This window comes from Lolium rigidum, chromosome 7, assembly GCF_022539505.1.
Source record: "Lolium rigidum isolate FL_2022 chromosome 7, APGP_CSIRO_Lrig_0.1, whole genome shotgun sequence".
NCBI lineage: Eukaryota > Viridiplantae > Streptophyta > Magnoliopsida > Poales > Poaceae > Lolium > Lolium rigidum.
In genome coordinates this window covers 78,089,213-78,112,485 of record NC_061514.1, presented here as the reverse complement: position 1 = coordinate 78,112,485, position 23,273 = coordinate 78,089,213, and the positions used below count along the sequence as shown (strand labels likewise).

The following is a 23,273-nucleotide window of genomic DNA, read 5'->3' as shown; positions in this document are numbered from 1 at the left end:
GAGAGAAGTGAGAGCTCTCACTATAGCCCATGCATTGGCAAGGTGGGGTGAGAGTGGGGTGAGAGTGAGGGAAAAAGCTGACGTGGCGGGTGAGAGTGAGGCTATGCATTGGCACCAGCCTAAGACATATAAGTTCAGTCAAAAGTTAAGTCAATATCTTCTAAGTTTGCCCAAGTTTATACAAAAAAAATATGAACATCTAAAATACTAAATCAGTATTAATAGATTCACCATAAAGTATATTTCCTCAATATGTATATTCTATATTGTAGATGTTTATATTTTTCGTACATATTTGGTAAAATTTAGTAGGGTTTAACTTTTAACTTAGCTTATACACTTTATATTTTGGATATTTTGGGACGGAGGAAGTACATATTCTAACCACAAGTGCTTATTTGACGAAAAGAACTTCCTAGGATTTTTTTTTTGTAGTATTAGGATTCTTATGTAAATTTTTCTATGTTGGGTTTTCTTTTGCGAAAAGGACCACCGATCATCAACAACAGTATAAAGAACACCAAAGTTAATAAAAATTACAAATAGGTGTTTGGACCCCATAGTGAAGACTACGAGCGCTGGAGCGAGCCGAAGGCACGCCGTCGTCCTCACCCTTCCATCACCGAAGCCGAAGACTACAAGCTTGTCGAAGTTTAGTTTGTTGCAGTAGACGGACGGGAAGTCGTCATGCTAAGACCGCAAAATACCAACGCAATAGAGCATCAACCAACACAAAATATGAGAACCGTAGATTAGAATATCCAAACCTATAACTACACATACGAACACGAAGACAGGTTGGATCCGAGAAGATCCTCCGGACACAGAACTCCACGAGCCCTCCATCGGGCGCTAGGCGCGCCACCGAAGCCCTCCATCGGTTTGACCGACCGACCACGCGGCTCCCGCAAAGGAAACGGGACGGCGAAAGGAAGGCAGGCAGTAATAAAGGCCAGCCAGGCAGCGGCGACCAGCAGCGAGTCCATTTTAAAACCTTCCTCCTCTCCCTCCCCGTTCCATCCTCCCCATTCCGCCTCCGTTCCCCGTACAGCCCGACGCGGCGAGCCCCGGAAACCCTAGCCGCCTCCGCCGCCGCGCCCTTCCTCTCGCCGCGCGCGCGCGCGCGCCGTGGACCCGGTTCGTCCCCCTCCCCCGTACCCTCGCACCCCGCGCTAGGGTTTTTCGGTGGCGGCCATGGACGAGCTGCGGCGGGAGCAGCACCGCATCGCCGGCCACCCCTACGCCTTCGAGGTGAGCGCCGCCCGCCCGCCGGGCCAAAACGCTACACCCCTTTGGGCGGGCGGAGGTTTTTGGGCTGACGCGTAGGGTTTTGGTTTTGGGTTCTGGCAGGTGGGGTCCTTCTTCCTGCGCGGCTACTACAGCGTCCTCGCCAACACCCCGGAGCTGGCCAGGCAGTTCTACACGGCCGGGAGCACCGTCGTCAGGCTCGACTGCCAGACCCTCGACTCCGCCTTTGGGGAGACGGTCGAGGTATCTAAAGTTCTACACCCAATCTAGTAGTAGTCATGTTTCTGCTGTGTTTACTCCCACTGATGCCGATAGTCGTGACCCATGCCGTGTTAATTACCAAGTACATGTGGGTGGTGTGCAATGCATCCTCATGCCTGTCCTGTCCTGTTCTCTTCTGTTCTGTTCTGATAGATGGCTGGTGAGTATGCACCCGACTGAATGTGCCTACTGTCTTAGTTTTCAGTGCCTTGTTTTGTGATGGGATTTTCTGTGTTGCTGGGGATGAAGAAACTTAGGGCCTTTTGGAACGATTATTATGCAAGTGGTTTCATGTAATTTGTATTAGGAAAAACACTAGAATTACCAGGTTCACAAGTTTTTATGATTCAGGATCTGGTGCTCAAACAGTCTCCTAGTGGTGTGGATGTGTATATCAGTTGATGTGAACTTTCGTATTCTCCATTTTGTTTCCATCCATTTCCTGCTGTTATATTAGATCACTGGAAGTAAAAGATTAGTGTTCAAGAGTAAACAGGGCAGAGTTCGCGGGTTGTGGTTTGATCTCTTATTTAAAGTTGGTCTCTCATTCTGTGCAATTGAAATGCACAAGTATCGTTTTATTACCTTAGTTTTTACCGGGCACCCTTTATATTTTGTTACCTATGCTTCATGATAAGTTGGTTGGTATGGTTACAAGGCTTTCTCTGAACACCTGGTTAATGCTAAATGCCTGATGACTATACTTCTTTGTTCTTGTTGTGATTTTTCATGCTTCATATTTCAAATATCGAAAACCCTGTCATTGAACTAGCGGAATCATTATTTTATAGATAGCTTTTTTGTTGTTCGTTTCAGCTTGCAAACTTGTAGTATGGCAACCTACTGTCCCAGTTTCATTATCTAGTATATTTGCCTTACCTTTGTTCTTCTTAAATTATGCAGGAAATCAATGATATATTGATGTGCATGAATGTTCACAAGGTTGAGGTTAGAACGGCTAATTTCTTGGAGTCATGGGGTGGATCCATCTCTGGGTTGGTCACTGGTCTAGTGCAACTCAAGGGCTACCCTTCACGCAAGAGATTCTCCCAGAGTTTCGTTCTTGCTCCTCAGGTCGAACCAGATGGATTTTTTGTGTACAGTGACATCTTTAAGTTCATCTGTGATGAGTACGATACTCATTACCAAGTTGCTGATTACGGTTTTGCTGACAGTATACCCCATATGGCTGCTCCTAATACCTTGACTGAAACAGGTATTGCTCCTGACAGTGTTCAAGTGAATTGTGCATCGAAATAACTGTCACTCGCTGTTGCCTGTGGTTGAGCTACTTCTGTTTAGTGCTTTTATAATTTGAATTACATCATAGCTGATGATAGCTGTTCTATGACATATATTGTCTATGTATCAAGTACATCTTGATGCTAGTTCTATTTCGCATATAGGTTTTATTGTTATGTGTTATTTAGATATAGTCATCACAAATTCTCGCCTGGAGCATCTCTTTTGATTTCCCCCCTGAAGACTGTTGAATCCCCTTATCATGTTTCATTTTGCCAACTTTAGTGATTAATTTACCCCTTCCCATTCTAAGTAATATAACTATGGTCCTAGTTTTAGGTAGTACTCCGTTCTAGACAAATTCCCAGCTTCTGTTATTTTTACATATCATTTGTGTATTCTTCTGCATTCTTCTTGAGGAATAGTATCTTCAGTTGTAGCCATAGTTGTAGTGATAAGAGTTTCTTTTATGGTTGATTCTCAGCATCTGATTATGTGGCTGAAGAACTTGAAGCAAATGGGTTTGAAGCTCCTGTTGATGTTGAGGAAAGGGAGAGTGGTATTATATATGAGAACTATGAAATGCAGCAGCAAGATCCTTTGGAGTATGAGGCTCCAATCAACGAAGAAACTCATATTGAATATCCTACTCCCTCTTTCCCCAGTACAGCAGACATTAAACAGGATGCATCTCTTGCTCCTCCCCACTCTCCTTCCCCACCTGCCCCTGAAGAAGAACCTGTGGGAGAACCACCTAAGCAAACATATGCTTCAGTGGTAAGCAAACATGTAGTGCATTTTTAATCATGCCAAATTCTTAGTTTCAACTTTATGGTGATTGGTTGCAAATTTGTCAGCTGCGAACAAAAGGACCCGCTGGCCATCAGGTTATCCACTCCAATCCTGTCAACAAGGCTATGGTGGGGACTGCAGAGTCACAGCTAGTTCGACAGGCAGTGCAAGAGAAATCCAACTTGGACACTCGTCGGGATGCCAGTGTCCCCGAGGATGAAGGTTTCTTTCTGTTGTATACTCACCTTCTCCCGCTTCTCAATCTTTTCGGATCTACCTTGTGAATGTTTTGCCATTTTCTAACATTTGGCAAATTTCAGTTATCCATTAATGATTGACTGTTCTATGTTGACACCCTTTGCCCTTTAGCACCGAGAATGGATTTCAACTTGTTTTTTGTTTCAAACTTTCCTGTTTTAAGCCCATCCTCTGTGTTAGGTGGTTTGAAGTCATATTATTGCATGTCACCAAATCTCCCTTTTATTGCCCAATTCATCGGTTAGGTGAAATCCTAAGTGGGGAAGCTCTCGTTTGACACACACACACACACACCACTGTCTTTTTTGTTACTTTTGGATTGTAGTCACTCCTATGTTATTTATTTCAATATTTCAAGAGATGCTACATTATCCTGAATTATGGCAGTTAATGCTATCTCTAGCTTGTTGATTTGCTTGACGATATTTTCCCTGCAATCATCGTTACTCATGCATGCTAGTTGTCTTTCTGCCACTGATTAACTGACGCGTTTAAGAATACGAAAACCGGTCATGCTGTGTTTTCTTGCTGGAATAGCTTATTGGGTACTTAAAAGCTGCACATTCAAATTTCTTTTCGAGGGAGAGCTGCACATTATTTTAGATTCATGAGTATGCTAATGATTTATGTATGTGACCTTCAAGTGTAAATTTTCTGACCTGGTCGTTAATTGAAGTTGTGTTTGGATGTATGTGCATGTGAAGTGCAGAAAACTGAACCGTATACATTTGAGTTTACTTTTGGTCTCTTATCCACAGCCATTTGATCCTGTTTTGTCATCCTTGCAAAAGAAAAACACTAACTTTTATGTGCCATTGTGTATGGTATTTGTGTATGTCTAAAAATTTCTGTGGACATAATCTTTTTGGTTATCTATTGACTAAATGATGGATTTTATTTTCTGGCAGAAGAGTTCCTATCGGTGTATGTTGGTAATCTTTCTCCGGCGACTTCAGTCTTTGATCTTGAAAAGGCCTTTCAGGCTTTTGGAAGAATTAAACCCGATGGAGTTGCTATACGGAGTCGCAAGGTTTGTTTCTTCTGTGATTCTATCTAGATTTTGTTCTTGCTGTTGGCTTTCCTGATTCATTTACTAATATGCAGGAGGCTGGAGTTTTCTTTGGCTTTGTTGAGTATGAAAGCATGAGGGGCATCCAGAATGCGTTGGAGGTGTGTTTTTGAATTTCTTAGGCTGTCATTGATTTGAGTTTTCTTAGTCTGGCATGCTCCTGCATTATTTGTACATCATCTACATTGCGAACTTGTTTTCTGCATCCTCTTCCTATCCCCAGTAGCCATGCCCAAGTGCTTAACATGTTTTTGCAAATTCTGCTGTAACAAATGAAAGAAAAAAAGCAAATATTTTTCTTGAAGGCTAGTACACAGGACATAGCCCACGGACTTCTGTTTTATGCATGATCAAAAAACATGTTGAAGATCTTTTATCCACCACATCAAACTACTAGCAGTAGACTTCACTGTTACATCTAGATTTTTTGTATTCAGGTGTTAGTCAGTAGTTGATGTCCATAGAAATGTACGAGACAGAGTGGTCCGTGAATGGCTGAATGCCCACTATATGATGTCATTATACCTGAATTTAACTTTTTATGGTGATCTTTTGTACATCAGGCATCTCCAATTGAGCTGAATGGGCGTCAAGTATTTGTTGAGGAGAGGAGGCCTAGCAGTATAATCTTCCGTGGTGGCGGAAGTAAGTATCTGTCACGTACCCTATAGAGCATGGCCCCATGATAAAATTTCATCATAATTAGAAATCCCTACTTTCAAAGGACGAGAAAAATACCCCTAGAATGTATTTTAATCCAATTTTACTTAAATAGAACAGGGCTGTGGTTTTTGAATTCATGTCCTTTCTTAGGACTGTTAAGTGTTAACTATTTGCTTCCACCTGAAAGCATCTTTATCCAATTTGAGTTCAATAGAACAGGGCTGTGGTTTTTGAATTCATGTCCTTTCTTAGGACCGTTAAGTTTTAACTATTGCTTCCCCCTGAATGCATCTTTATCCAATTTGAGTTCAATAGAACAGGGCTGTGGTTCTTGAATTCATGTCCTACTATTGCTTCCCCTAGAATGTATTTTTATCCAATTTGAGTTCAATAGAACAGGGCTGTGGGTTTTGAATTCATGCCCTTTCTTAGGACTGTTAAGTGTTAACTATTGCTTCCCCTAGAATGTATTTTTATCCAATTTGAGTTCAATAGAACATGGCTGTGGTTTTTGAATTCATGTCCTTTCTTAGGACTGTTAAGTGTTAACTATTGCTTCCCAATTTGCAGGACGAGGACGGGGAAGAACTTCAGATTTCTCAAGGGGTCAATATGGTGGGCGCTATGAAACGGATTACTCTACTCGGTCAAAGGGAAATGGGTACCAAAGGAGGGGTGGACGTCAATATGACGATTACGAGTAGTTTCACATTTTCTCTGCTGGCGAATGGTCGTATCCTATTTGGTGCTCTCTACCTGGTGCGGCCCTGGCCACAATTTTGTCACAACAAAGGGCGGTTATCTGGGGAAACTTTGAGTATCGCTTAGCCGTTATTTCATGCCTCGTCTCTAGATGGGAGTTATATATCAATTGCTGCATGATAGTAATTTCTGCTGCATATCTGGTATGAATGAAACCTGAGCTGCTGCCGAGACATGAAAAAGAAGGGTCAGTGTTATCATTTGATCTGTGTCCATCAATAGTTTTAGTAATAATTTTATCTTCCTAGCATGTCGCAATGTGTACAGCTGCAATGTTTGCCTGAGCTGTGCCGCAGGCACATGTAGCGTACGGCATTACAGCCGTTGAAGCTATTCATGTTTGCGAAGGTCATGCTTCAGAGCTTATAATTTGTAGACGCTAGCCTGCGAAACCCTTTAGTTTCTATGAAGCATAACATCGTAGGTGATTCTTTTCCGAGCTCATATCCCTCGAACCTCCGCAAGGGATTCGGTGGCTAGTCCTTGTCAATCGGAGCCGCATGCTTCGCTTTCGGGATGCCCTCCAAAGTTGCGAACTCAATGAGATCCACTTGCAAAACCGTTGGTTCATGTGGTCAAATGAGAGGACGAGCCCAACTTTATGCAAGCTTAATGCTTTCTATTGCAATGAGGAGTGGGACCTTTGCTTTGGCACGCATGTCCTTTACGCCCTTTCCTCATCGCTCTCGGACCATTGCCGTCTTCTCCTTGTCGATGATAGTGGCCCTAGGAGGCCTAGATCTTTCAAGTTTGATTTTTTTTTTTTGGCTCAAGCTTCCGGGATTCAATGATGTGGTGATGAGGGCTTGGAACACACCTTCCATCCATACCGAGCCTTGTCAAATCCTCTACCATAAGATGCAAGAAATGGGCAAATGCCTTCAAAAGTGGGGAAAGAGTATCTACTCCAACACGAAGGTGTTGTTGCACGCGGCCCTTCTCGTCATTCTCCATTTTGACATGGCACAAGATGTGAGGCAACTTTTTCCCACGGAGTTGGAGTTCCGTGCTCGGTTAAAGAGGAAAGTCATCGCTCTTGCCGTGGTAAAGAGGGCTAGAAAGAAGCAATCTTCGAGGTTTACCAATATAAAGGAGGGGGATGCTAATACAATTTTTTTTCCATTTGAGGGTAAATGCTAGAAGGAGAAAGAACCACATACACCGCTTAAAGCATAACAATGGGTGGATCACCGGACATGAGGAAAAAGAGAAAATCATCTTTGATCACTTCAAATCGGTTATGGGGAGAGGAGATCCTAGCTCCCATGACTTCAATTCGGCCGAGCTAAATTTTTCTTCACCGGACTTGCATTCACTTGGGGAGCCCTTCACGGAGGAGGTCAAAGTGGCTATTGCTCAAATGCCCGGGGATAAGGCACCGGGGGCGGATGGTTTCACCGGCCTCTTCTTCAAGCGGTGTTGGGAGATTATAAAAGTGGATGTCATGGCCGTGGTCCAATTATTTGGGAACCTTCATGTGGAGAACTTTCATTGGCTCAACTCTGCAAATATTGCGTTGTTGCCAAAGAAGGAGGGTGCCGAGGAAATCTCCGACTATCGACCCATTAGCTTAATACATGCCATCGCCAAGATTTTCTCCAAGACGCTTGCAAACCGATTGGGACCGTTCATGGATGAGCTTGTCTCCAATGCCCAAAGTGCTTTCATAAAAAAACAAAGCATTCACGACAATTTCCTCTATGTCAAGAACCTTGCTACAAGATACCATAAAAATAAGACCCCGACTCTCCTCTTCAAGCTTGACATCTGTAAAGCGTTCGACTCCGTTCGTTGAGGATACCTTGTTGACCTTCTTGAAAAAGGGGCTTCCCGGCTCGTTTCCGGAATTGGATTGTCTCGCTCCTCGTCACCGCCTCCTCGTGGGTGCTCCTTAATGGTGTGGCCAGCCTCCCCATTAGACACGGCCGCGAGCTTTGGCAAGGGGACCCTCTCTCGCCACTTCTTTTTGTCTTGGCCATTGACACGCTTGCCCAAATCCTTGTGAGAGCGACTAGCCATAATATGCTCCACAAATTGAAGGGGAGGGAAAATATTCTTCGCACCTCGCTTTATGCGGATGATGCGGCGATCTTTGTGGCTCCGATCAAAGAGGATATTCAAAACCTCGCTTGCATTCTCCATGACTTCGGGAAGGTCACTGGGCTCTCCACGAACTTCCTCAAAACCTCCGTTGTGCCTATTGGATGCGGCAACCTTGACCTTGATAACATCCTACAAGGGATCCCGGTGATGAGGGAATCTTTCCCGCTTCGCTACCTTGGACTTCCGCTTACGGTTAGGTGCCTTAAGAGGAGAGACATTCAACATCTTGAGGACAAATGCGCCGGAAAGCTACCCACTTGGAATGGGAAATACATCACGACGACCGGCCGTGCCGCTCATGTGAAGTCCGTCATTGCCTCCCAAGCGATCTACTATCTAACCGCGCTCTCTATCCCCGCGAGCACCATCACCTTCATTAACAAGATCGAACGTGCTTTCCTTTTGTCCGCAAAGGAACATACTACGGTGCAAAGTGCAAAGTAAATTGGGATTTGGTTTGTCGACCGAAGAAGCTTGGGGGCCTTGGCATCTTACATATTGATAAATTTGCGACGGCTCTACGCCTTCGTTGGCCTTGGTTGGAGTGGAAGGACCCTAATAAAATTTGGGTGGGATCCGGGAACCCTTGCACGGAGCAAGACATGGAGTTATTCTATACCACCACCATCATCACGGTTGGAAATGGAAGGAAGACCCCTTTTCGGCATGCCCCATGGATTGAGGGGAAAAGACCTATCGACATTGCACCGTTGATCTTTGCCTCCTCCAAGCGGAAAAATTGGAAGGTGGCGCGAGCTTTGCATGACAATGCATGGGTGCAAAAAATTGACTGCGACCAAGATTTCTCCTTGGAGCACCTTTCCCAATTTGTTGACCTTTGGAGCCACATAGACAACTTCCAACTTAACGACAACATTGAGGATGATATCTCTTGGAGGCTCACGGATAATGGGCAATACACTACAAAGTCCGCTTATGAGGTGCAATTCTTAGGGTCTACTATGTCAACACTTTACAAGTCGGTTTGGAAGGTTTGGGCTCCACCGAAGATCAAGTTCTTCGCTTGGCTTGTTAATCAAAATAGGATACGGACCGCCGACCAGTTGGCTAAGCGGGGATGGCCAAATTGTGATCTTTGCCCTCTTTGCAAGCGTTGCACGGAGTCCATCGACCATATTTTTGTGCATTGCCGTTTCACCTTGAGACTTTGGGACAAGGCTAAAGATTGGTTGGGTCTCCTTCCTCTACACACAAACAATTGGGCGGTGCTCTCTTTCCCGGAGTGGTGGAATTCGATGACCACGGGCCAAAACCGCAAAGGGTTGGCCTCGCTCTCCATGCTCATCATTTGGGAGATATGGAATGAGAGAAACGATAGGATTTTCAAGAACAAGCAAGCCCTTTGCAAATCGTCTTCGATAGGGTTCGAAAGGAGGCTAGCTATGGGTCTTAGCCGATGCGAAAAATTTGGGCCATTGGATGCCGGGAGAGTAATGTTGTAATTTGTAACAATCCTTTTACTTTCTTGTAAAACTCCTATCTTAATCAATGAAATGGGCAAAGCTTTTGCCCTCGTTTGAAAAAAAAACATCGTAGGTGAAGACCGTTGCACAACTCAGAAGGCACGGTGAGATGCTCGTGTGGTAGCTGACACATACAAGGGATCACCGACTCGAGGATCAATGGGTGTTTAATCATGAAATGCATTGAGGAAGTGCCGGCTTGATCGAGGAGCTGAGCGTTGCTACTGGGACGTAGTAGTGTCTGCTGTCATTATTAGTATGAATCTCTCTGCGACTAGAGTTCAGCCTACCTTCCTGATGCAGTTGCAGGGAAGCATGAAGGCATGTGCCAGCCATCAAGGCGCGCCAGCATGGGGAAGTTACTACGGGGTAATACAATGCATAACCTGCAGGATCTTATTCTGAACCAAGAAACATTAGGCTGCATTTTTTGCATTGTTAAAAAAACGTTGCTGGCATTTGCAGATGAAGTCACCAAGCCCTTTGCCCCTCCAACAATTCCGGGATTTATTCTTGACACACACCTAGATCATTCGCGGATCACACAGAAACACCATACAAGCTAGCATGACCATGACCATTAGTACAAGTACGTCGTTAGCACGCACGCCTCGGGCTGTCCTGGCCACCATGGTCAAACAGCCGCAGAAGCCAGCTGCATCGGCTGCGCAGCGGGAGGCTCCGGCGCTCCTTGCTCGCCTTCTCCGACATCGAGATCGTCGTCGTCGTCCTGCTCCCACAGGAAGCTGGCGTACGCCGCGAGGACGTGGCTGCCATGACGGCCAAACCACGGTTAGCTACCGGCCAGCTTGAGGGAGCTTAGATTCAGTGTACTTTTGTATGGTGGACGGCAACGTGCGTACCTGTCGCGCGGGGCTGCCTGCACCGACTTCTGGAAATAGGCGAGGGACCTCTCGTGGTCACGGTGCACCGCCCACACCAGCTTGGCGTACTGCGACATGATCTCGCCGTCGCTCGGGTCGGCGAGCATGGCGCGCGAGTAGTACTCCTCGGCCCTCCTGGGGTCGCCCTTCACCTGATTCATCAGTTGGCAGCACAGCAGATCAAGGACAACTACTTGATCTAAAATGGTCAATAAGAATTCTGAAGACAATGGCCTTGATCACTGAGAAACAGTGTAGGAGTCTGTCTGACATCCTTTTTCCACCATGCTGAATTCAGGTCCTAGGCTCCCAGCTGTGCTTTTTTGAGTAAGTTACAATGTTCACAGTGCCAAAGCACAAAAACAAATGAATCTTTTCAAGTTTAATTTGTTCTATTTAACACGGTTCGAGTGGTTGGCAGAATGGCAGATGCATATAGATCCAAAGCTCGCTTAAATTTGTGCTGACCGTAGATTACACGTACCACCAACCGATCCCTTGTTTTTGCGGAGCTGAACTAATGCCAAGAACATCTATGCGAACTGAACTAGCTAGTAGACTGTTAGGCATCCAACTCTTGATCGGAAAAGGTCATGCACACGGTTTCAGACTAAACAGTTCATGAATCATGACAAGATATAGCAGTGAGAAAGATCATACAGTACCTCGTGGAGGAACTGCGCGTAGTTGCGGAGGAACAGCGCGTTGCCGGGCTGCTCGTCCACCATCTCCTTGTACTGGGCGTCCAGCGCCATCACGACCTGCTCGTCCACGCCGCTCATCATCCTGGCCGCGGCGGCCTGGGAGTCCATGCCGGCGGTGAAGAGGCCGGAGGCGATGCGGTCGATCCCCACGCCTCTCGCCAGGAACAGCGGCAGCTCCGGCAGTTCCGGCTGCACCACCGCCTGGTCCTCCTGATCGTCCTCCAGCTCTTGCTCGTGGTGCGGTTCCATCTGGACGGGCGGTGCCTTGGTGCTGAAGGTGTTGTAGATGGAGAAGGAGAGCTCGGTGTGGAGGCCGGTGGTCTTGTTGTCGTCGTTGGGGTTGAGGGACGGGAGGTGGCTGTCGGAGAAGGCTCGCCGGAGGTGGAGAGAGGAATGGGAGGATGGGGAGGAGGAGGAGAGGAAGGCGTGCAGGTATGGCGTGGAGGAGCTCCGTAGCAGCATCGGTGCTCTCTATGGGCGTCTTCTTGCTGGCAGGAAAGGTGAGGTTTCCTCGAGATCTCGCCTCCCGTGGCTTGATTTGTATCACATGAACCGCGGCGTGTTTTGTACTTGCGTCCATGTCGGCAGTTTAATATATACTTTTTTTTTCTATCTAAAGCGTCTGTTCATGGTGATGGCGGTGGGTGCATGCACGTGAATCATTATCCAGTTTACAAGAAACGAGCTCTGGATTCTACATGTATCAACCGGCAGACTCCTGACTTTTCACCGGCAGTGAGGACGTGTCATGGGGTTTGATCCCAAGCTTACTTGGAATGCTACATGCGTGTGCATCTGTACTCTAGTGCAAGTGCAATTCATGAAGGAAAAACAAGGCCTGCTCAGAGTTCAAAGTTCAAACTTCTCCCTTTTCTAGGACAAGAGGATGCTAGATTAAGCCATCTGCCAGCTGAACTTTGCTTCAAGACGATCGCGGGTCACTTCCCAAGCGCTGAAGCGCAGGAAGCTCTTGGGCATTCATGCATCCACCCAGCTAAACTAAGCCATCCGCGTCCGGTTTCATGTATCTCACGTGTCCGTCCTCTGACTTTGTGGCAATATGTCCTCACAAGTCAAATTCAACGTTCATTTTTTTAGCAATAAAACAACACTTCATTAAAGCACGCGAGCCGCCTCATTAAAAACCTTCCAGTCTCCTTCGATACCCTGATAAAGAAAATAGTGCGTCAGAAACTCGCTGCTCAGTGATAACAGGTTCATTACAATCAGCAAGAATATTACTCCTAAGACCCTCTAGCGGTCCCATAAACCAGACATGCCAGCCCAAACCTCTAGACACCGAGCCTCTCGCCAAACAATGCGCCATGCACTCTCGAGCTCCCGGCCCTAGTGCTTAGGGAAATCGCTAACCAACCAATTACACTCTCCGGACTGAAAAAAAGCGAGAATCAAACAGCCATCATTCATGAATTAAGCGGAGCAGTCAATCAATTTCTGTGATCAATTTCTTCACAGAAATCTCGCCAACCTCGTGCAAACTGCCGGCGAAAAGGTTGCAGGAAACCACGTCACGAGTTCAAGATAACTCATCAATCCGCAAGAACAAATGGCGCAAAAAGAAAAGAGACGATTTTGTGTTCATAAAAGATCAAAAGATCATTCAACCAGCGTGAAACCATTCTTGACGTACTGCAGGCAAGGAAACGGCAGGTCCAACGCCTGCTCGACCATGCTCGACCTCGACAGGAGCTTGCTAAGAACAAAGTCTCTACCACTACGTCCTACAGGCGCACCACGCAGTATCGTCTTATCGCGGCAGGCGACCAGGGTGACGTTGCAGAGCCATGGGGCGGCCGCCATGAAGGCCAGCCCGAAGTGCTGCTTGTACGCGCTGCAGACCTGGGAAACGTACTTGCCCATAGAAAGCGTGCTCTCGAAAGGGGCTTCGTCTTCAACATCTGGGCATAGCTCTGAATCAGAATGCAAGTTCACAACTACAGTGCCATGGACAGGGTGTACTTTCTCATCTAGGTTCTTCAGGAATGCCCCGTCGATGTCCCAGAGCTTGCGGGGAAATATGTCGTTTCCATCATAAGCGTCGATGAAGACCAAGTCGTAAACGTTGTTATCGGTAGCAATGAAATCTTCTGCATCTGTTATGTGGAGGAAGATACGGTCATGGATGCCTCCCCACAGCAGCTTGTCTGCGTCAGCAGGCTGCATGGAGTGAGATGATAACCCTTTCGCAGGTGATGCAGGGAAACCCATGGATTCAACCGAGGCTGAAACGACAACTGGATCGATTTCCACAATGTGGACGGCAGCACCTGAAACAGATGATAAGTGTTTCTATTAAGTGGAGAACTGCAGAACCAAGGAATTACAGGTACAACTACAGTAGGGCTGTGTTAGCCCAAAAATCAATCAAATGATTTGCCTTCAGCAGTTTAGTGCACGGAGCTGGCCGGCTGGCCCTATCCTTCTACACTTTTTTATGCATTCAGATGCTAGTTATTATACACATTACTGGTGCACTTTTGCAGTTACACAAGCCGGGTGTATCGTTTCTAACCAGCCAACAAAGACCTGAAGGTAATAACTTCAATTCAGTTTGTGCTGTGCAGGAAACAAAATTACCCAAACAAAAATCTAGTAACAATTTATATGGGGTAATAAACATTAGTGAAGTCAGTGGTAGCATACCTTTGAATTTACTAGCCAAAAATAATGGTATGCTGCCGCCACCATGGCCTATACAAAGAATTTTCATAGTGCCGTGCTCAGAAACTGCTCGAGGGACATCAAAAGAACAGCAAGATAGTGCTGTCAATCCAGCTGATACCATACTCTTGGCATCTGTAAATAACGGCTGTCAGATACTCAGATGTGTATGAGGTATAGAATCAAAACTTAAAAACATGTGAAAAATGAAAATGTTTTAGTTTTGCATATAATTTAACACCTACATGCTCATCTACAGAAAACCTGCATCGTATCTTGACGACACATAACACTTGCAGCTAAGAAACAATCAGGGGAATAATGTTACTGATGTCTGTTGACCTAGAAGATATACAACAAACCAGCATGGACATATTATCCTCAATTCATCATTACGATTGGTTAAACATAGTACAAGTGAACTCACAAGGAACAGCTACACAATTTGGTTGTTGCATCGAGTAAAATGCTCTATCACCGCCGGACCTGTAACACGCCATTACTTTTGCAGCAGTTTGCCGTGTATGGTCATTAAAGCGCATTACTCTCCACTGGTAGCCTAGTATCTTAAACTGGTCAGCTACAGTTGATTCTGGGTATAGTGCTGAATTTCTCTCTTGAAGCCATCTCTCCATTACCGGCCACTGATCGCTGGCCTGCCATGAAAAAAAGAAAATGCATTTCTGTATGAATCCAGAACAGATTGGTCTAAGCTCTTAAAAAATCAATAGTATATTGTACAGTATGGATACATGAGTAGATTCAAAATGATTGTAATAACGCATAACCAAAGTTGTCATCAATTCATCATGATAAGTAGCATATGAAATATTCAAGTTAGACAAAACAAAAGGTACCCCCTCCAGCACAGGTTAATTGATGCACATGGTACTAGAATCAAAACTGGACATAGTAATGGCCTGCAACAATTAATTTGGGCCGGAGGTAGTACCATTTTACCCCCATGTTCTTCAACCACAATGAAAACTTTTTTTTTTGTCAGCAACCAGCATGAATCAATCAATTCATACAGAAATTTGATGTTTAAGGTCTAACATTTGGAGGACCGCACTCGTAGTGATCTATGAGGAAAAAGGTGTTCAGTTCGTTAGCTTCTCTAGCATAGGCAGCAGACGAGGAGCTCCGAATCTCCATTTCTTCAAGCCAGAAATAGACCAAGATGTGAACTAGGGAGAAAGGAAGCGGAAGCTACCGGCTGGGAGGCTGGGTACGCCACGACGGAGACGACGCCATTGCCGTGCTCGGAGTGGCGGCGGAAGACGGTTTGTGCCCCGTCGCCGGGGCCGTCGTCGTCGCCCCACCACTCCTTGTAGTAGGACCAGTCCCCCTCGTCCTGGGGAGGCTTCCTCCTCGCGCCTACTGAGGCTGCTGCCGACAGTCGCCGGATGGCGCCGCCGGCGCACTTTGACGCCGCCGCCCGCAACATGGTCCCTCGTTACCGCTGAGTCCGCAGGTGTGTTTCGTGGGCTTTGGGTGGCGGCGGTGAGCAGGACGAAAAGCCTACAAGATGCCAAGGGCATAAGCCCAGAAGGCCAGAACACACTCGTAGTTATATTATTTCGGCCCAAATAGCAGTTTAGGGTGTGTTTGTTTTGGCGATAGGGTACATTGGCTCAGGTAATTCTCAAGAAAAAAAAAGTACATTGGCTCATGCACCCCAACCACCTCGCTACGGTTGCAGGCGGCGACCACATTCCATCCCGCAAAAGAAAAATCAGAGCCAAAGGAGTTAGACAATTGGACCAGGTTCACAAAAGAATCTGCCACACATCCCGCCCCCTAGCATCAATGGTGCTAACGACGACGGTCGAGGGAGCCAACGACCGCAGTCGGTTTGGAAAGCATCAGGAATCAAGACTGCAATAGCGACGGCGGAGTGGGGAAAGGAGGGCGAAAGTTACAAGCAACTAAGACCTAGGACTGGGAAAATGGTGGATCTGCATGAATTTTTGACCAAGGTGATAACACTGTCGTCGTACTCGGTCGAAAGGTCCGGCACCTCCGGCATACATAATACGGGTCCGAACGCCTCTGACAGATAAAATAAACATCAGAAAAACAAAGAGTCAGAGAGCCGAGTCACCTCTGATGGGAGTCGGGAGTCTCTAGGAGTTATTAATAATCGCCCATCAGTACAAAGACTCATCGGAGATGACCCACACAAGGTGACAAGTCAAGATAATATGCCCATCAGAGAGGACATACAACTCCCCCACCCCGACTGGCCTCTTATCTGACGGGTACTTGTAGTCCCACTGGCCCCACCAAATCAGGATAACACCTCCGGGCAATTTTTGGGTGGCCAAAAAAGTCATCTCTCACGAATTGGGGCCCGTCAGAGATAACCTGTGGCAATGATTTTTGTAGTAGTGGATGCTTCTACTCGGCACGGTGCTCCTATGGTTGGAGTCGAAGGCAATGGTTAAAGGTCTTGTTGGCGCCTCTGTTAATAAAGCCTGTCTTCTGCAAGCCACTGGTGGTGGTCACGATATGCGGCTCCCTCCCTCTCATCATTGTGATGTTGAGGTGATGATGTTGGCGCCAGCTTGCAGTACGGGAGCCGTGGAGCTTCTCTGGGAAGTGCATCCACGACCGTGTTGGTTCTACTACCGTTCTTGATGACCGAGGGCGACCACTACGCACCGTAGCCGACGGCGGATGGTCATCAACAAACCAAGGAGGCTCTCGTGGAGCTAGATGTGATTGCATTTTCCAGTTCAATTCTAGAATCTGTTGCGCAAAATGTGAGGAACTGTTTAATAGTTATTCACGTTCTTTTTGTCCTATATGTACTTTGTACGTCCACTGATTTGAAAAAAAATCTCATGATTTAGCTAGTACAATACATTGGATAAACACAAAAAGAATAGCTTATATAGGTCTCAAACCTATGACCAACGCTAGTCTGGAGTAGGGGAGACATGGAGCTCTATGGGAGGTGCATCTACAACAGCACTGATTCTTCTACCGACGTTTTCTACTTTAATCTAGGGTCTATTGTGCAAAAAGTGAGAACCTGTAAGTCCAATCTCCCGTTGAAAAAAAACTCATGGTTTTAGCGACTATACATTGCACCACGTAAAACATAAAAATAAAGAAAAAAAGATTGGCCCATACAGGTCTCGAACCTGTGACCTTCGCGTTATTAGCACGACGCTCTAACCAGCTGAGCTAATAGGCCTTGTATGTTTATATATTCAGCCTATACATATTATTTAAATGTGCGATCGGTAGCCTGCTCTCCACGGCGCACACACGACTGGACAACGCAGCCTCCCTGTCGACCGAATCAAGCCGAGGCACACCGGCGGGTCGGAGGCGGACAGTATCACGATCCCCATCATCACACACAAAGCCCCGTCTGTGTACAACCAGCGGCACATCACATTATTTATGCTCCACACGGATCAGGGTCCGTTCTATATACACAGGGTCGCAAGCCTAGCACTGATCCTCCGATACCCACGGTCTCATTACAGTCCACAGCAGTTTAACACTGACACCACCATGTCCATGAACGGCGATATGATGATGATCTAGGACATCTTGACGTGCTCCTGCTGGGCATGGCGCTGCTTCTCCAGGTACTCGAAGAGGCTGCCGTCGTACATGCGCCGGATGGCCTCCCTCGACAGGTACCCTTCCTCGTCCCTCGCCAGCACGTACAGGATCGACCACTCCAGCTTCATCGCAACCCTGATAATAATTGAACACATCGAGCTCAAACTAGTTGTAATATAGCCGACTCAAGCAAAAATTCGAAGCTTCATGCTGAATCGATCGGTGCCTGGTTAATTTACCAGCCGAAGAAGTCGAATGCCTCCCAGCACCCCTCGGTCATCCGCCACAGCTCCCCGTAGCTGAGCCTGTCGGGGTACGTGCGGGCGTACTTGCTGAAGATGTTCTCGAAATTCACCGGCATGAACCTGAACCACGCAGAGGCTTCACATGCGATGCGACGAACATGACTGACAAGAGAAGGTCAGCTAGTTACCGGCCCTCTTTGTCGTAGGTCCCCGTGTCACTCGCGCGCTTGCACTTGTGGATGTTGCGGACGTAAATTGGCAACAGCGGGGACGGCAGCCAACCCTGAAATCAGAGCTCGATTGCAGCCAGGTACGTGCATACAAAGACATGCGATTGCTGAAGTGGAAAAATGTCGGGTGGTTCACTCACAGGCAGGGTGGGATAGCTCATGACCAGGTTCACGAGCAGCGCGATGATGGCAGCCATGAGCACGTTGAACCCAACCGCGCGGCATCCTAGATGTTTATTTGGCACACCAGGCAAATTAATATGTTAAACGTTCGTCAGCATTACGGGCGCGAGGGGAGCTGGAATATGCAGATGAAGAGGAACCGCTCACGACATATACACATACCGCTGTAAGTCTCCCATGGATAGATGATGCCGTCGTCGTCGCGGTCGAAGAAGGCGGCGTGCTGCTGCAGGCTGCAGCACGCTCATGTTGTGGTGGTGGCGGTGATCGTCCGTCGTCCCCTCCGGATGGTAGAGGTCCGGAGCCGCCAGAGCTCTCGCCAAATCTGCTCAGCCAAATGGTGAACACGTTTTAGCTAGCCAGCTAGCCCGACTGAAGCAGCGTCTATACTCACATGGCTTGGGGACGTGCTCCTCGAGGTCGCCGCGGACGGGGCGCTCGACGGTGACCGGCGCCTGCAGCGCCACCATCTTCAGGGAGTCCTTGCTGCCGGCGACGTCGCCCGCCCCCTCCGTCCTGCCGCCGGCGTCGCCCTTGCCTTCCGTCCTGGTGGTGTCCATCTCACTGCTACCGCGGTCTAGCACTGTGAGGGCTGATGTCGATGTAATCCCTCGTAGAGGCGGTAACTGGGTACTACTCCTTCCGCAGAGTTGCAGTGTAGGGAGCGCCGGTCAGGCATATATATAAAGCCGGCAAGGAGCCGTGGGGACGTGGCGGCGGCGGAGGGCACATCAGCATGACGTGTGTGCGTGCATGGGGCTCAGCCCTGCTCGCCCGTAACGTGTCACTGGACGCCCTGCACCTGCACTGCTACACACTCCGTCTCGTCGTGTCCGGAGGTTCGAGTGAGTACTGCGATTGCAGCAATTGTTTCTTCTCTCTCGCTCGTTCGCTTTGTTGTGTGCTCGGCCAGCCAGTTGCTTTGGGCTCTGCTGGCATGGGCACCGAAAAGAAGAAGAGTAGGTGGACAAAAAAATATTTAAAAATTGTATTTCTACTTTCCAAAAAATTATCACATTTATTCCATGAATACATACACATGCTCTGAATATTCAAGCAAAGTTTCGGTAAAAATTACATTGTATTTTGAGCTACAGAAAAAAAACAAATTTGTGGCTACGTATAGAGGTATATATTTGTCAGAAATTTATCTTTTTTGTATAGCTTAAAATATAATATATTTTTCTCCAAATTTTTTACCGTAGCTTCAGAATGTTTGTATGTATGTGGGTATTTAATTTCATATTTTTTGAAATCCAAAAAATATGATTTTTCGAAATCAGGAGCACTGGTGCTCATGTGCCAAATACACTTTTCGGACGAAAAAGGATTTCATTATAAAGAAAAATCAATCGTTTTAATTTATAAAATAGAAAAATCGTAGGAATAGGAAAAGCACGAATAGAAAAAAGCATAGATTCTGACATCATGATTAGTTTTCAGAGCTAGATGAGTTATGTTTGACTGTACTATTTTTTTCATGAGGTATGATCTAATATTTTCTTTCTATATGTATATAGGATTAATTCCTATAGCATATGTTCATATGAATCAAATAATAAATATAGATTTTTTTTCTTAAAATCTAAATCCTACACAATTTTTATACATATTCTATGAATCAAAGAAGCTCTAAATTCACATAGAATGCGAGATCTTCTCAGCTACTCGCCCGGTGGTGCCAGGAGCCGCATGCCGCCTCACTCGCCATCCTGCCCGCTGATCCTAGCAGAGTTATTGGGATACCAATTTGTTAGAACATCACGCATAAAGTGATAAAGCAAGTGTCTCTTCAACAACGGTGACTTAGTGTTTCCTAAACTGAAGTTACATTTATCTGATTCCGCCTACAAACAAGATGTGGAAATTAAAGAAACTATGGTTCTTCAAGTAAAAAAATTGCCCCACACTTATTGATCTTGTCATAGTTGATATGACTGAATACCCTATTGCTCATAGCATTCTTGGTAGACCGTTCTTGAGAACCGTCAAAGCCTTGATTAATATTCATGGAGAGACTGTGATATTTAAATTACCCACGCGTGCATCTTTTATTGTCCATTTTTCTAGAAAAAAGAGCAAGAAGGCTAACTGAGATAAAATTATCACCTTAAAAGCGAACTACTTCGGGGTTGGAATTCTCCTTAGCAAGAAGAGTTGATCTTCATTTAGGTTAAGCTCGACGACCTAAAACGAAGCACTTCTTAGGAGGCAACCCATGATAAATTGAATGGTTGACCAAGTTTTTTTTTGTTTTTTTGTTAATAAAATTGTTCAGAGTTCGAACAATGGAGAGGAGAAGAACATGGTAATCTACCACGTAATCATATTATTTGAAAATCATTATTGTATTAGTGCTGCAAAATGCTACGATATCATTTGATCCAAGTTCTTATTTAGAAGAACAGGTTCCAAAATAATTTCTGAATTAATCACTGAACCTGAGGTAACTTTATTCTTTAGTATCTAGTGAGGAATGAGAATACGCTTCTGATATGTAAAGGATAGTAAACTTGACCGTACGATGTTATTATGGTACAAGTTGTGATGCTAACCTAGAAGTTTAGAAATCTCGCACTAATAAAATCCTTAAGTCGGTTAGACATGGAAGTTGCATTGGACGCACCGGCTTTTAAATCAACATTATTTGTACTCTAATGCTAGTGAGAGAATGGTGAAGATAGTGCCCTAAAGGCAAATAATAAAGAGTATTTATTACTATTATTATTATTATTATTATTAAATCTCAATAGTTCATAATAAATTTTATGCCATGTTATAATTGTATTAATCAGAAATACTGATACACATGTGGTATGTAAATTGACAATGGTCGAGGTTTCCCGATCATGGACATTTATGTCAATTGACAATGGGATCATATCATTAGGTGAATGATATGATGGACATACCCAATATTAGTATTGCAACACGATGAAATCACAAAGTTTATCGTTGCCATAATTACGAAAACGTAGTAACCTAATCCTTAAACTGTGAGATCCTATCTAATCACTGTCACCGGAGGCTGCCTTGACTGCATCAACCATCACACCGTAACATGGTAGTCATAAAGGTGTTCTCTGGTATTCTGAAGGGGTAGGCTATGGCGTATGTGACAAGGGGAAACCTCGGCAATATCCATGGATGATGGATTTAGGGTTTCGAGGAAAAGAGGTGCGCTAGTGGTTCGTTGACTGGTCAGATAAACAAGGCTATCCGACAGTATATTGATTATGAGGCAAAGTCACCGTAAAACTGGAGTAGATCTATCTAGGGTTACCATAAAGATTGTTCGAGTGTCTTCCCGCTAGCTCCTGCTGCCTTTATATAGGAGGCTAGGTCTCAGAGTCAAGTCCAGGTCGGTTTACAATTATTTCATACAGAACTATACTTATGCCGGCTCCTCCAATGGGCTCTTCCCTATTTGACACTGTTCGGCTTCTGGGCTTTAGCTATCTTCATCTTCTGGTCCCATAGGATTCTCTCGAATACGTACCAGGGTTACACAAGCCGCATGCCCAATAATGCATAACCTTGTCAGTAGCCACCGAGATTCTATTCGAGTCGTAGACTCGAGTCGAATCTCCAAATCATGACACATTTGTTTATAAGTGAACTTGAATATTCGAGTGCTTTATGTTTTCAATTTATACTTTATCATGGGGATTTTGGTAAATGAGTCTGGCGCTTAGGATGGATCAGCAACCAATTAATTGCCTTTGAAAAAAAACATGAACCTACTTCGAAGTCGAGTCCCCGGACTCGAATCCGGTATACTGGCGTAATTCAACTTGGGCCTTGGAGGTCTTATCGAAGTATGAATTCCAGGTTTTGTGTTATGGGTACCCAACACGTCCATTGAGATTTTTCATCATATCATCGATATGGAAATTATCTAGCAAAATGCAGCTTGTGCGAGTGCCAGACCACATAGGACGGATCCTAGGGTCTTATCGTCACATTTTTATTTGCAAACACGAGATATAGACATTTTATCGCGGCGAACGCGGTATGAGGATATGAAGTTTTTATCGACTGCGTTATTTGGCTGATGCACTGGCTGAAACTGTGGAGTTGCTTTCTTACCCAAAGCTTACTTTTTTTCTTCGGGTGCGGAGTCAACGGTCCTGATGGGATTAATGAAGAATCTATGCTTATGCTGTTTACCACCGAAAATAGACTCGAAAAATTTCCCATTCATCTTTGTTAAATTCTTCTTTCTTTGTTTCCTTTGGATGCGCGACCAGCGCTTCCGATGGGAGTAGCCCCGAGGCTATGTTTAGGTACTTGTAGCCAAGTATAGGCTAAAAAACCCTTATGCATTCGAATGTCCATGTGACTCGAATAATCATTAAAAATAAATATATTTACCTTGATATACTTACAACAACAATAACAAAGCCTTTATTCCCAAACAAATTGGGGTAGGCTAGAGGTGAAAACCATATATTTACCTTGAAATACTTACCCTTGAAGAAAAAATTGACCCTTTCTATCAGGTGCCCGACCAGCGCTCTCGATGGGAGTAACCCCGAGGCAATGGTCGGGTGCCTTCATCTGATCATAAGATCAAGTATCTTTATAATGATTTTCTCAACTCCAGCTTATTTTCATCGAGTTTAATTTTATGAACCCGAAGACTTCTTCCTTTGCTCATGACGCCAATGACGCCAACGGTGGCGTGCTGCAGTTCGGCTGAAAATACTGATTTGATGCATCAGACATGGGCCACATGCGCAGTGTGAAGAACGCGTGCTATTTCCCACGATGATTGATTTGACCGCACGATCGCATGAAAACATAAGCGACCATCAGTCTGGTGTGTGGTAACTTCCTTTATTCCCGCAAAGTGAAGTAAATGGCCGAGCGGTTTCACCT

General features: G+C 45.6%; 3 protein-coding genes, 1 non-coding gene and 1 pseudogene across 4 annotated transcripts; 1 reads left to right on the top strand and 4 right to left on the bottom strand.

Annotated features, from left to right (window-relative positions):
• Positions 1-1,194: 1,194 nt before the first annotated feature.
• Positions 1,195-6,500, top strand: LOC124674952 (nuclear transport factor 2-like). The gene is made up of 9 exons (XM_047211004.1): positions 1,195-1,251; positions 1,351-1,491; positions 2,413-2,725; positions 3,236-3,528; positions 3,609-3,765; positions 4,710-4,831; positions 4,906-4,971; positions 5,434-5,515; positions 6,104-6,500. Exons 1-9 carry the CDS (start codon positions 1,195-1,197, stop codon positions 6,235-6,237), a joined length of 1,365 nt encoding a protein of 454 aa, XP_047066960.1. The 3' UTR covers positions 6,238-6,500.
• Positions 6,501-10,284: 3,784 nt separating this feature from the next.
• Positions 10,285-12,011, bottom strand: LOC124678028. The gene is made up of 3 exons (XM_047213966.1): positions 11,432-12,011; positions 10,746-10,918; positions 10,285-10,652 (listed from the first exon to the last, which is right to left on the bottom strand). The coding sequence occupies exons 1-3, from the start codon at positions 11,930-11,932 to the stop codon at positions 10,517-10,519; spliced, it is 810 nt and encodes a 269-aa protein (XP_047069922.1). The 5' UTR covers positions 11,933-12,011; the 3' UTR covers positions 10,285-10,516.
• Positions 12,012-12,941: 930 nt separating this feature from the next.
• LOC124679108 lies at positions 12,942-15,599 on the bottom strand. The gene is made up of 4 exons (XM_047214931.1): positions 15,366-15,599; positions 14,580-14,808; positions 14,135-14,287; positions 12,942-13,758 (listed from the first exon to the last, which is right to left on the bottom strand). Exons 1-4 carry the CDS (start codon positions 15,597-15,599, stop codon positions 13,088-13,090), a joined length of 1,287 nt encoding a protein of 428 aa, XP_047070887.1. The 3' UTR covers positions 12,942-13,087.
• A 1,681-nt stretch (positions 15,600-17,280) lies between these two features.
• TRNAI-AAU lies at positions 17,281-17,354 on the bottom strand. The gene has a single exon. It is a non-coding gene; the product is annotated as a tRNA-Ile (tRNA).
• Positions 17,355-17,709: 355 nt separating this feature from the next.
• Positions 17,710-18,952, bottom strand: LOC124671571 (annotated as a pseudogene).
• Between the last annotated feature and the right edge of the window lie 4,321 nt (positions 18,953-23,273).